The sequence below is a fragment of the Protopterus annectens genome, chromosome 8.part0 (genome assembly GCF_019279795.1).
Source record: "Protopterus annectens isolate FY-2018-M chromosome 8.part0, PAN1.0, whole genome shotgun sequence".
Taxonomy (NCBI): Eukaryota; Metazoa; Chordata; order Ceratodontiformes; family Protopteridae; genus Protopterus; species Protopterus annectens.
The window spans coordinates 454,887,605-454,900,909 of NC_056741.1; the positions used below are offsets into that span (position 1 = coordinate 454,887,605).

General features: G+C 42.4%; 1 protein-coding gene across 2 annotated transcripts in view; it reads left to right on the forward strand.

Annotated features, from left to right (window-relative positions):
* INTS3 (integrator complex subunit 3) overlaps nucleotides 1-13,305 on the forward strand; it is a 2,345,436-nt gene that overhangs the window by 321,823 nt on the left and 2,010,308 nt on the right. For both annotated transcript variants that reach the window (XM_044079970.1, XM_044079971.1), the window contains exon 4: nucleotides 12,111-12,224. In XM_044079970.1, coding sequence (XP_043935905.1) covers nucleotides 12,111-12,224 — 114 coding nt within the window. The remainder of the gene's footprint in view (nucleotides 1-12,110; nucleotides 12,225-13,305) is intronic.

The following is a 13,305-nucleotide window of genomic DNA, read 5'->3' on the forward strand; positions in this document are numbered from 1 at the left end:
GAACAGGGTATTCATGTCTTGAAGTCTCCTGGTGAGAAAACTTGTGTGGGTATTCCAGCTGTTGCAAGTGTCTGGTTAGGTACTTGCCATAAAAGGCATTTTACTCTATGAGAGGTCTGATAAGGTCTGAATAGTGTGGTACTGACACTCCTTCGGACCTAGGTGCCCGAGTTGGGCAACGTGTAAGGATCTGATGAAGTCTGTAATAGGACGAAAACGATGCCTTGCTTGTAGTGGATATTTTGATTTTTGTTCCAGTTCGTTATTTGTGTCTTGTCAGCGTTTTGTAAGTGGAGTGAGCAAATAAAACTGTGTTTTAACTGAAGACCTCCAGTATTTCCATCTACTTTTTGGATTATTTGTGACTTTGCGCACCTTTATTCATTCTGGTTACGTGTAAGGATTTTCTTACAGTCTTAGCTATATGTTGGTAAATGGTTGATTGTGGTCTACGTATGCCCCCAAATCTCTTACTGCTGGATCATCTCTTAAGGATGTTTTATTGATGGAGTAATTAACTTGGATTGACAGTTTCCCAAAGGACTTTATAATGCATTTTTTGGTATTGAGTTTTAGGCCATGGCTTTGGCATCAGTCATTTTTCTGTGTTAAACCCTTTTTCAAGATGTTGGTGTCTTGGAAGAATCTGTAATAATTCCCGGATGTTCATCGTGTTTCACTGTTGCAGTCATTACAATTGGGTTATCCTGCTGGCAGGCTACCCGCAGTCGGCCTGAGTTCCAAAGTCTAGGTCCGGCGTCGGTTGCTGTCACCTCCTCCCTGACGTCAGTGCGCCAGGGATATAAAAGATGCAGCCGATGCCATTTTCTTCAGTCTTTCTTTCGGTGCCCGAAGCAAAAGCATTTTGCAAGTGCCGGTCGGCCGACTCCTGAGATTTTCACATTCGAATTTTAGATCTGAAGTCTTCATTAAAGCCAAGTACCCCATTGGGGAAACTTTTTTCTTGCTCCAGACCGATGTCATAAAAAGTTAATAATTTTATTTCTTGTGGGAAGCAAATACCTCATAAGGATTTTCATTCTTACTGTATTCCTTGCCTAGGCCCTGACCACGACATTGCTAGTTGTCGGTTTTGTGCTAGATTTAACCAATGCACTATTAAGCGTCGGTTCGAATTTGCATTTCATTACTTCGGCCAAAGATTCAATTATATAATGCCGTCGGAACAGCCGACTACCGGAGTTTATAAAAAGCTCAAAGAAAAGGACAGGCATCCGAGGTCCAAAACCGACGACGAGGCTTCCGCTAGGCCTATCGCCGGTTCTCAGTGAGGCACTTTCGCAGCCCCTGACGCCCACTACCTCAGAGCCACAGGCTGCTTCTGACTCCCACGTGTAGCCAATTAGGCTGCTGGAAACTCAAGGTATTGGACACTCTGAAACTATTCCCTCAGATGGGTCCAGAGCCGCTGAGCAGGCATCGGCTTCTGAGGGTGTTTTCAGGCCTACACAGTTGTATGTAAAACCAACTTCAGCTTCAAAGGCAAAGACTAAAGCAGCTCTAAAGACAAAGAAACAAGTGCAGCATTCTCCTGGACAGGCCTCCATGCCTAAACAACAGATGCTTAAAATGGCGAAGACCTAATTACTTTGCTCAGGGGTTCCCATCCCCCCCCTGGTAAGAGGCCTAGGCAAGAGATAGAATGTGAATCTTCAGATCAGGTTTCCATTTCCTCTGATTCCTCTTCTGAACATGAATATTCCCTTTCTCCCTATGGGGATTCTGATGCTGAAGAATCTATCCCTTCAGCTTCTCCTCCTGTGGATTATTCTTTTGGGGAGACCCTGCATACTATGAGGGAGCATTTCCATTAGGAGAGCCAAGATTACTCAGAATCCAAGAAAAGGCTCAGAGACTTCCTTTTATTACCCCAGGACAGGCCCCTTGCTATTCCTCCTGTTTTAGACATTGTAGATGATGTCTTTACAGTGTCCGGTCTGTCTCCTGACTCTTTACCACCAGCTCCTGTTAAGCCAGACAGATACTACTGTGTTCCGGATTCACATAAATTTCTTTACAAAAACCCTGCTGCTGACCCAGAAACTATTTCTTAGGGTCCCAAGGGGTCAAGGCTTCCACTACAAAAAAAACATATCCCCTCTGATAGGGATTCAAGGGCCCTAGACAGATGGGGGTGAAAAAGATTTATACTTCTGCTACCTTGGCTGTAAGAGCTTTAAATTGTCAGTTTCATATGCTTAAATATCAGCAATATCTTATGTTACTGCTTAAACAGAAAATGTTGACAAATTCAGAATGTGCAGAAAACAAAGAAATGCAGGATTTATTGCATTGCAGCTTTACAAGTGGGAAAGCATACTTTGCAATGTGGTTTTGATTCTCTAGAGGCCTCCTGCAGGGCCGCAGTTACGGGTTCTGTCATTAGGAGGCATGCTTGGTTAAAAGAACAGAATCTGCCTGATCATGTTAAAGCAAAACTATTAGATGCTCCTTTACAACATGATACCTTGTTTGGTGTTAAAGCAGAAGGAGTGTTGAAGAAAATGGAGGACAAAGCTAAATCTATGCAAACAGTGAAGGATTTCTTACAGGTACAGCCTCCCAGAGTTAGTAGGAACTGGCCTACAAAGAATCGGTCCGTTCCAGTGTCAGGCCACAAAGAGGCAGATACAGACGCCCCAGAGGCAGATTACAGCCCCAAGGCTCATACAGGCCTAAGCAATGGGGTGCTTCTACCTCCAAAAGTGAAGAGGAAAAATCACAGCCATACAGGAAACAGTCTCAATGACTTTCCCTTGCCAACAGCAAGCACTTATCTTCTGGCAGCTCCTTTGGGGGGAAAATTAGCACTTTTTTCACAAAATTGGCACATGATCATCCAGGACAAATGGGTCTTAAATATCGTATCTCAAGGCTACAGGTTCCACTTTCACACCCTGCCAAGGCCAAACGGTATGCCAGACCTGCCATGCAATCAATGGGCAGAGGTACAAAAACAAGTTTCATCCCTCATGGACATGAGAGCCATTCAAAAAGTACCACAGCAAGAGCAGGGACTAGGATTTTACTCAAGGCTATTCTTGGTACCCAGAAAGGACAAAGCCTGGAGACCAATACTGGACCTGTCTATCCTAAACACATTCCTGGATATTCCAAAATTCAAAATGTTAACTCTGCTGCAGCTTCTGCCCATGCTGGGCAAGAAGGCTTGGCTTGTGACTTTAGACCTAAAAGAGGCATATCTGCATGTCCCAATCAGACAATCATGCAGGAGATACCCCAGATTTATAGCTGGCTCAATGCACTACCAATTCTATGCACTGCCCTTTGGCTTATCTACTGCGCCCAGGGTCTACACAAAATGCCTGGCACCAGTGATTGCATTTTGCAGGCAAAAAGTAATACAAATATATCCTTACTTGGACGACTGCCTCATTCAAGCAGAGAACAAGGATACTCTACTAAAGCATCTGGTGTTTGTAAAAAGGTTACTAACAGGTCTAGGGTACACAGTAAACGAAAAGAAATCAAAACTCGTACCCTCTCAAGAGATAATATTCCTGGGTGCAAGCTTAAATACAACTGCCCAGATGGCTTATCTCACGACTGACAAACACAGACAACTGACTACTTATTTCAAAATGTTGGCAACAAAGACCCAGTTATCTGCAAGAAAACTTCTGCAGGCTTTGGGCTTCATGGCATCCTGCATTCTACTAATTCCATATGCAAGACTGCATATGAGGAAACTTCATCTAAAAAGTTTGAACTCAACATTACAACAGCCTGGAAACAATAATTACCCTCATTCCCTGCCTGCAGCAGGAGTTTCGATGGTGGGCAAAAGCCTGTCACCTCAACACAGGACAGCCATTCACCATACCCACAGCCAGGCAGACATTGACAACAGATACATCAGATTATGCCTGGGGGCCCATATGGCAGGAAGATGTATTCAGGGCACATGGTCCACAAGTCAAATGCATCTACATATCAATCAAAAAGAGATGCTAACTGTACAGAATGCCCCGACAGCCTTCAGGGATCTACTTCATACAGGACAACTACTGATAAAGACAGGGACAATACTACAGTCATGTGGTACATAAACAAGCAGGGGGGCACACATTCCTACCCCCTCTGCAGATTAGCCATGAACTTGTGGGACACCGCATTGACTTACCAAGTACATCTGCAAGCACAATTCCTGCCAGGAAGGATAAATACTCTGGCAGACGAACTAAGCAGAAACCTAATGGATCCCCATGAGTGGAAATTGGATCCACAAGTATTCAGCATGATAATAAAGAACTGGGGATGCCCGGACATAGACCTATTTGCCTCCCCTCACAACTGCCAACTACAGAAATTCTGCACAAGGACTTATCACAAGCAAGCATAGAAAGTGTATGCTCCATCTTTCAGCTTGAAAAACCTAACAGTATATGCCTTTCCTCCTCTGCCTCTCCTCCCCAAGGTACTCCTCAAGGTCAGACAAGAGAAGCCAAAAATGATACTGATTGCCCCAGACTGGCCCCGCCAGCACTGGTACCCAATCCTAAACAGCTTGTCTCAATGCCCAGCTTGGACATTACCTCAAATTCCTCACTTATTGACCCAACAAGACAGTCAGATACTGCACAGCCAACTCAGGACCTTAAACCTGGCAGCATGGCGGATAATGTAGCCATCCAAGACGCACCTCTCTCTAAAGCAGTGATGGATGTTATTTTGGAGGCCAGGAGGCCTAGCACTAGAAAATGTTATGCAGAAAAATGGAAGAGATTCTGTGCTTGGAACCAGGCACAAGGTATTGACACGATTGTGCCAAATATTCCTCAGATTTTGCAATACTTAACCGAGATGTTGGATAAAGGCCTTTCCTTTTCATCCATTAATATTCATGCCTCTGCCATTTCAGCTCATTACAATACAGAGCCACCTATTTTTCGCATCCATTACTAAGGTAGTACCTCAGAGGGGCCAAAAACATAAGACCTCCAAGGAACGCCCCAATACCTGCATGGGACCTCAACTATGTCTTGGAAAAACTCACACTGCCTGCGTTTGAGCCAGCCTCTGCAGCTGATATAAAATTCTTATCCTGGAAAACAGCTCTGCTCCTAGCAATAACCTCCGCTAGACGAGTCTCAGAGTTACAGGCACTCATGGCTATGGAACCTTTTATCATTTTCCATCATGACAGGGTTTCTCTGAGGACAAACCCTACATTTATGCCTAAGGTAGTGTCCAGTGTGGCCCTTAACCAAACAATTAATTTGCCTACCTTTTACCCAAACACACAGAATAAGGGTGAGAGACTTCTGCATTCTTTGGACATTCACAGGCAGCTGCGCTTCTACTTGGACAAAGCTTTCAGAAAGACTGAACAACTTCTAGTGGCATATGCTGCAGGATCACAAGGAAAGCTTATCTCAAAACTGACCATTTCAAAGTGGATAGGCCACTGCATTCGTTTCTGCTATTCACAGCATGGCAAATCAGTGCCTAAGGGTGTTAGGCCACATTCAACCAGAGCAGCAGCCACTTCAGCAGCCTTCCTCAGGGGTGTACCAACCAAAGACATCTTAGAGGCTGCAACTTGGAGTTCAGTGCATACTTTTACAAAGCACTATCACTTACTTCTCTACTCTAAATCCAGGGCAGGCTTTGCCACTGCAGTTCTGCAGTGCCTGATAGCCTCTCCTAATCCTATTTAGCACAAGCCTCCCAACCTTAGCTTTGGGATTCAACCCAATTGTGATGACTTCAACAGTGAAACACGATGAACATAGTACAGTTGTGTACCTACCATATATGTAGATGTTTGAGTGTATTCACTGTTGCAGTCCAGGTTACCCTCCCACATTCCCCCTTTTCTTTGCTGGGAATTTTCTGTACTTCTCTATTCTATACAATCTATGTGGTGTATTTGCTTGTAGATGAAGGAAAAGTTGTTTTTTTCTGTATGCATGCTTATTGGCATAATTTAGCCTACCATTTTAGGGGCACCTGACATCTGGGGCAAGAAAAACTGAAGACAATGGCGTTGGCTGCATCTTTTATACCCCTGGTGCACTGACGTCGGGGAGGAGGCGACAGCAACCAATGCCAGACCTAGACTTTGGAACTCGGGCCGACTGCGGGTAGCCTGCCAGCAGGATAACCCAATTGTAATGACTGCAACAGTGAATACACTCGAACATCTACATTTATGGTAGGTACAGTCATCTGGGAGCTTGGTGAGCCAGAGGCCTTGAACGTTAACCTTGACTTCTGAGAAGTAGATGCCAAACGGGAGAGAGTCCTAACAGGAGTGAGTCCTGCATAGAGCCTTGGGGTACTCTACTAGTGACTGGTATCTTGGTGGAGGTGGTTTCACTGATTGTGACTACTTGGGTCTCATCTGTGAGCCAAACAACAATCCAGCCAGTTATCTAGGGATTTATGCCTTGGCTAGGTCAAGATATGCAATATACACTGTTTTTCCTTTGTCCATTGCCTTGGTGACCTCTCAGAGAAGTCTGCCTGGTTAACTAGGCACAGCCTTCAGTTAACAAAGCCAGACTGGGATAGGTCTAATGTCTGTTGATTGCCAGTGTTCTCCTTTATCATTTCCATATTTCATTCCATGGCTTTGATAGACTGATGGGTCTGTTGTTTTCTGGATCAGTTGATGGTCTGCCCTTGTGGGGAAGAATGGCTATTGCGATCATACATTCACTTGGAACGTAGCCTGTTTTTAGGCTGTAGTTCGAGTTCAAGTAGTCCTGCTAGGTCATGTTGGAGACTGTTCAGGATGTTGATGGGGATGTTGTTGGGACCCACAAAGACAGTGTTCTTGGATGTAGTAAGTGCTTCCAACACCTGGTGCCTGCTAATAGTTGGGGAAGATGTTGAAGGAGATTTCACCCAGGGGAAATGGGGGTTGAATATATCAGCCAGTAGATTTGCCATGTCACCCTGATCAGTGAAGGTTGTACTGTTCACCACCAGTTCAGCAAACTGCTGTGTGTTGCCTTTAAGGTCCCAAACATAGCCGAGGAATGCCTTGTGATTGTCTTTAGCCTGCAAGGCTATCCTGACCTTGTAGTTGTCCTTAAACTCCTTAGTTTCTTGCTAAGGTATGTAAGAGAACACTTGTCTTTAAGGGAGTTGATGTTCCTGATTATGGCCTTTATTTTTTTCCTTTTATTTTATACCCTGTTTAGGTGAGGATTCTACCAATGGGGTTTGTTTTTAGTGTTTGATGTGAGTTTATTTCTGGTAGATAATAGCAGCCTCTATGCAGTTAGCCATAGGTCACAGGTGTTTACTAGGCTATGACCACAAGAGCCTTTTTAAGTCTAGCCATGCATCCCAAATCTCTGACAAGTTCTGGTACCCTTGATAAGTATAACCATGGGCTTGGGAGATGCAACATTTACAAACGGGGGTCTGGGAGATGAGCCATTTACAGGTTGTCTGTGTCCATTAGAGACAGAGGTGCCAGGCCAGGGATGAATTCCCTGTTCCCCATCCAGTTGTCCAAGTTGCACATTAGGACGGAACTCTACTTCATATGGATGGAGACTCTGTTCCAAAGACTGGGTAGTTTCTGGGACACATACCTGTTCCTCTAGCAGGTCCGTTTGTATCACAGGCAAGGTTTAAGTATTTAGAACAGGTAATTCTGGTGATGTTTGTTTTGTGGGTATGCAGGAGGTTCATCAGAGTGGGATCTGACAGTGCCCTGCATGCCAGGCATAGATCTCCCCTCGACATCCTGTAGGAGACAGAATACAGTGATAGGGCTTTGAGGCAGTCTACATAGAGCATTTTACTTGCGCCCTGTATTTTAGTGAGGAACCTCTGTGGATGTTCCATTTGTTATCTATACCTGGTTAGGTACATACCAAAGGGGGCATTGTACTCAATGATAGGTCTGATAATGCCAGATACAGTGAAACAATGACTTCCTTGGACCTAGATGCCATACCTCACTACTGTAGACGTGATGGTCAAAGGCTGGATTACTGTCCATGTGTCCCCAAGTCCCTGACTACTGGGTCAACTCTAAGGAGTTTGTTATCAATATGATAGTTACTAGGGGTGAATGACTTCCCAAAGTATACTGTTATGCATTTCTTGGTATTTAGTTTTAGTCTGTGGCTCTGGTACCAGTTGTTCGTCTGTCACCCCTTCCTGGAGAACATTTGAGTTGGTGTGGGATTCAATGACTGCTCCTAATTTGCAGTCATCTTCAGATTTAGTCAGCCAGAGACCATTTACATTGGCCTTGACTTCAGAGAAGTAAGTACCAAAAAGGAGCTGTCCAAGGACTGATCTGCTCCAGTTATGACTAGCCTCTTTGTACAGGTGTACTCCTCAGTTCTAACTTTCATTGGCGTAGTGTGGTTTGCCTTAGATATAAAGCATTAAGGACCTGTCCCCTAGTGATAGTGGGGAGAGTTAAATTTTATGTTATTTCTTGAGGGAAGATTGAGGGCGGACAGAGTGGTAAAGTTGGAGCTTAGTTTGTCAGACAGTAGGTATGCAACATCTTCTGGCTAAATATATATGTGGCTGCATTTACATTGAGCTCTGCACACAATTGTCCGAGTGGAGTATTGTGTTAAATACCTTACCAGGTCAAGGTAAGCAGTGTGAACCATTTTCCCCTCATCCATTGCTCTGGTGACCTTCTCAAAGGAATCCACCAGGTTGAGTAGGCTTGACCTGCCCTTGATGAAACCAAACTAAGATTTCCCCTTGGGGAGGCTTACTATATCACCACTGATCATTTCCATAATAATTCTTCCCATGACTTTGCATATAAGACTAGTGAGACTTATCGGTCTGTAGTTGCCAGGGTCTGTAGATTGTAGATGATCTACCTTTGTGCAGAGGGATGACTTGCTGTTCTCCATTCACAAGGCACGATGCTTGTTTGGAGGCTACAGTAAAATAGCAATTCCAGAGGGCCTGGTAGGTCATGTTTCATCCTATTTAGAAGGTATCCTGAGATATTGTCTGGACCCATTGACGCAGCGTTGTTTGCCTTAGATATACAGCATTAAGAACCTGTCCCCTAGTTATAGTGGGGAGAGTTACATTTTATTTCTTGAGGGAAGGTTGAGGGGGGACAGAGTGATAAAGTTTGGAGCTTAGTTTGTCAGACAGTAGGTATGCAACATCTTCTAGCTAAATATATATGTGGCTGCATTTACATTGAGCTCTGCACACAATTGTGTATTGCCTTTTGAGTTTGCTGACACAGCTAAAGAATGCCTTGTGGTTGTCCTTTGCCAGGGAGACAAAATTTACCTCAGAATTGGCTTTGGCTTTGGTAGACTTCATTTGTCTCCTTGGTTATTTGTTTAGTTTGAGTCTGCTTTTATCCTGCTGGGCTCTGCACCTCCTTATTTTTGCCATGGTTTTCTTCCTTCTGTTATACAGCCTATTAGTTTTGTGATTCCAACAGGGTGGCTTGTTTTTTGAGTTAGTTGGGTACAGTTGGTATAAACATGCTTTGTATAGGGTTTCTTTGAACAGTTCTACATAGGTAGCAGTGTTCTAAGGTTTTATGGGCTTTAAATTCTGCCAGGTTATCACTTAATCGCATGAAGTTAGCCTTAGAGTAATTTGTGAATATTACAGGGTTAGCTAGGGGTCCAGGTTTTATTTTTACTTCAAAGGAGACCATTAGAGTTCTGATCTTACCAGGGAAGACATTACACTAGGGGTGTGTAGCAGTGTCCCTTATTTGTGAGGACCAGATCTAGTATGATTGCACCCATCATTGGTGGATTGTCAGTCTGGTCCAGGGAGTTTGTGTTTACAAACTCCAGGAATCTCAGTTCCTGTAGGTTTGGTGTCGTATAGGATTCTCAGTTAATAGTGGGGTAATTGAAGTCACCCATGAATATAGCATTGAGTTGGATGGTGAGTGTTTCTAATAAGTTTTTGTGCATAGGTACTCTGTGAATAATTCTGCATGGGTAGCTGTGGTGTTAGAATTGGGGGGGGGGGGGCGGCCTTGACTTTTGACAAACTGTCACTTAATAGGATCCAGTTGCGTTAGAATAGTTCCTAAATGTTATTGGTTTAGCTGAGTTTTCTGAATTAATTTTAATTCAAAGGAGTCAGCTTTGTGATCTCACCTCAGTAGCGAGGAGTTGACATTGGTAGGGGATTGGGGTGCAATGCTTTCCGATGGTGAATACTAGATCCAGTATGTTTGATCCTCTGGTTGGAGCATGCACTATCTGTTCCAGGGTGTTTGTGTCAAAGTCCTGGAAGTATTGTGCCTGTTAGGTTAAAGCAGTGTAGGTTCCTCAATGTAGAGGTGGTAGTTAGTCACCCATGAATAGAGTGCTTGGTTGGATGGTGAACACCTCTAGTAAATTTAGATTAGAGTTGTGAGACTCTAAGGGATAGATGTTGACCTGTAGCTAGCCATGATATGGTGAAGGATCTTATCTGTGGTGATATGCACATAGATGAGCTCCATAGTATCATCCTGTTTAACAAACATGGAGGTGTGTTTGTTGTTAACATAGGTTGACACTTCCACCTTAGTCCACAGTCTGTGATGTTGTTGGTCTAAATGTGAGGAAGGTACTGTAGCTTTGCACTACTGGAGTACTTTCTACAGTTTTAAACCAAGTCTTAGTGATGTCACAGATGTCTACATTTTCCAGAGTGAGGAGGACGTGAAGGGTGTGGAGTTATTTATTTATTTTTTTTTAGGCTCCTAGCATTGAGCAGTAACATCTTTGGGTTTCTTGGAAAGGTGTTGGTAGTTTTGCCTTTTTGGTATTGCTTAAAAAGGCTGCAAGGGGGTGGATAAAATTTTATCCAATATCCAAAAGCCTAGGGGGGACAGGTGCAACCCATTCTTGACAAAACAATGTTGTCTGTTGACCATGTCCTGTCATGTTGACAGATATTGGATCCCCTTGGAAAGGCATCAAAAACTAAGCCAGTTATTAAAATCAGTCATGTTACATTCACACTGTGGCATCATCCTTGGTGAAGGTAGAATGCTCATCAATACAAAGCTTGTTTCTGTCTATGATGTATGTTCTGAGAGATCCATTGTGTCTTTTTGTTTAGTCTAGTGAAGTACATCTTAGGTCATTTACACCCATATGGACTATGATATAATCATATTGGTACCTGGGGTGCAGTGACTTGAGTCTGTTAATGATATTGTGGATCCTGGCTCTAGATAGGCAACTGACCATTATCTTCTCCCTGTCTGACCTGGTGACTGGGGCATCTGTGTGTTGCAGAATGGGGTCCCCAATGACAAGACTATTAGGCAAAGTATATGCTTACCTTATTGGCTTTGCTCTTGGTGGACCAGTAGGTCTAGGCCTATGTGGGAAGTCTTTCTTTTGTTGTGTGTTTTAATGACTACTGAAGGGCAGTGTTGTTAGGCAGCATATATATTTACATGTTTTTTTTTTAAACAAAGATTTGTTATAAGTTTGTAGTTTGTTTCTATTGATCACAATGCGTTTTAAATTTTAAATTAAAAGTTTACTGTTTCTCTTATTTTACTGTTTTCTTTGTAGTATAATAGTCTGTATTCAATATGGTCAGTTTTTTTGTTTGTATTTCTTAATTTTTTTTATAAGGTGGTTTGGTGAAAGTACTTTAGACATAGAATGATTTAGTAATGTATTGTGAGATTTCATGCAGACTTCAGATGTCACCATGAGGAAGTTAGATAGCACAGAGGAATTATACACCACAGGAGAAACAGTTAAATCATATTTCACTTGTGTGGGAATCTGTGATCGTTTTATAAAGAGAAAAAAAATGTCTTTGGAAGTGCGCTATTTGTGTAGTTGTTGATTTTTAAAGTTCTTGACATTGGCTTCTGCTGAAAAGAGTAAAGGCAATGAATCTGAGTTCAGTCACATTGCCTTGTTATCTGGAAAACTTGTGAAAATTTGCGTAGTTAATATAACTGCAGGAAGAGTGGAAAGTTGTGTTGTACTTGATTCAGCAATAAAATTATTTTGTTCTTTACCCCAAAAAAAAAAAAAAGAAAAAACTCTGTTCTTTGTAGATGCTAATGAAGATATCTGTCTGACATATGCATATGTTACGTTTCATTTTTACAATTTTTTATGTAGTGTTACAGAGATTTGGCATTGGTTAGCCGTGATGGCATGAACATTATTTTAATGAAGATTAATCATATCTTAATGGAAAAGTATTTAAAGCTTCAAGACACTGCTCGTTCACAGGTAAGGATTTTAGCACTGCTTCCTTGTTAAAACACTGGTTATAATGTCTCCTTCCCATACAGAGAGTACATATTAACTCCTTTACCATTCGTATTTGCCATAGTTTTATGAACAAGAATTATGAATTGAAATTGGTATTACTCTTTATAATAACAGCTACAGATCAGTGTCATGATGATATTCCATTGCCTCACATCTTAGGTAGTGTGTTGACTTAATGCTGACTGTATGACATATTTTGCTATTAAAATAAGACATTTACTTGACAGTGAGTTATGCTGTTTAGAAATAACCAAGCACTTTGTCTGATACTGCTGACACTTGAGCTTGTAATAATTTTATTTTTCATAAATGGAGATGTGCAGTTGTAAACATAGTTGCACATTCTAAAGAGTTTGCTGATAGTCCAGAAAAGTTCAGATCTCTGCAAGTCCAGCAGTGTAGCAAATTAATCTCTGGCAAAGTTTCTGGGATCCTAAATTTGGGAATGGATCATGGGCTGGTGAAGGCCAGATGGAGATGTATATTCTGAGATACTTTTGAGTGGTGGTAGTAACTTCTAGCCAAGCAGCAACAGCCACCACCAGCAGAATCCAGAAGTTAATGTGTACACCAGAACCCAAAGATAGTGGTAGGCAGATATTAATATGCCATTGCTTGGTCGTCTTAGTAAAACAGGTGGAGAAAATGTCCTTGGTTGTCTCAGGTTTTGCTGCACAGGAGGCCTAAAGCTCACTTTTCTGTCTGGTACCTATCTTGTGTGTTGTCAGCCATGAATCTAGAGTTAATTAGTGACCTTTGCCTTTAATTGGCGTAAGGTGGCGCATCTGCAGAAGAACCATGTTTTGCAGTATCACCAGAGGCCATCGATGGTCACTATGAAGAGCTGTTGACGCAGTATACATAAATAATTTTTATGATATTTATAGAACATGTATACCAAAGTATGGTAAAACCTTTCAGGAATAGTAGTTACTTAAGATTACTGGTGTATATCTATAATCTGTCTATGTATCTATATACAATGACTAAAAACTTAAGGGGTGGTTAAGAGAAGCACCTGTAGCACACATGATGTTGA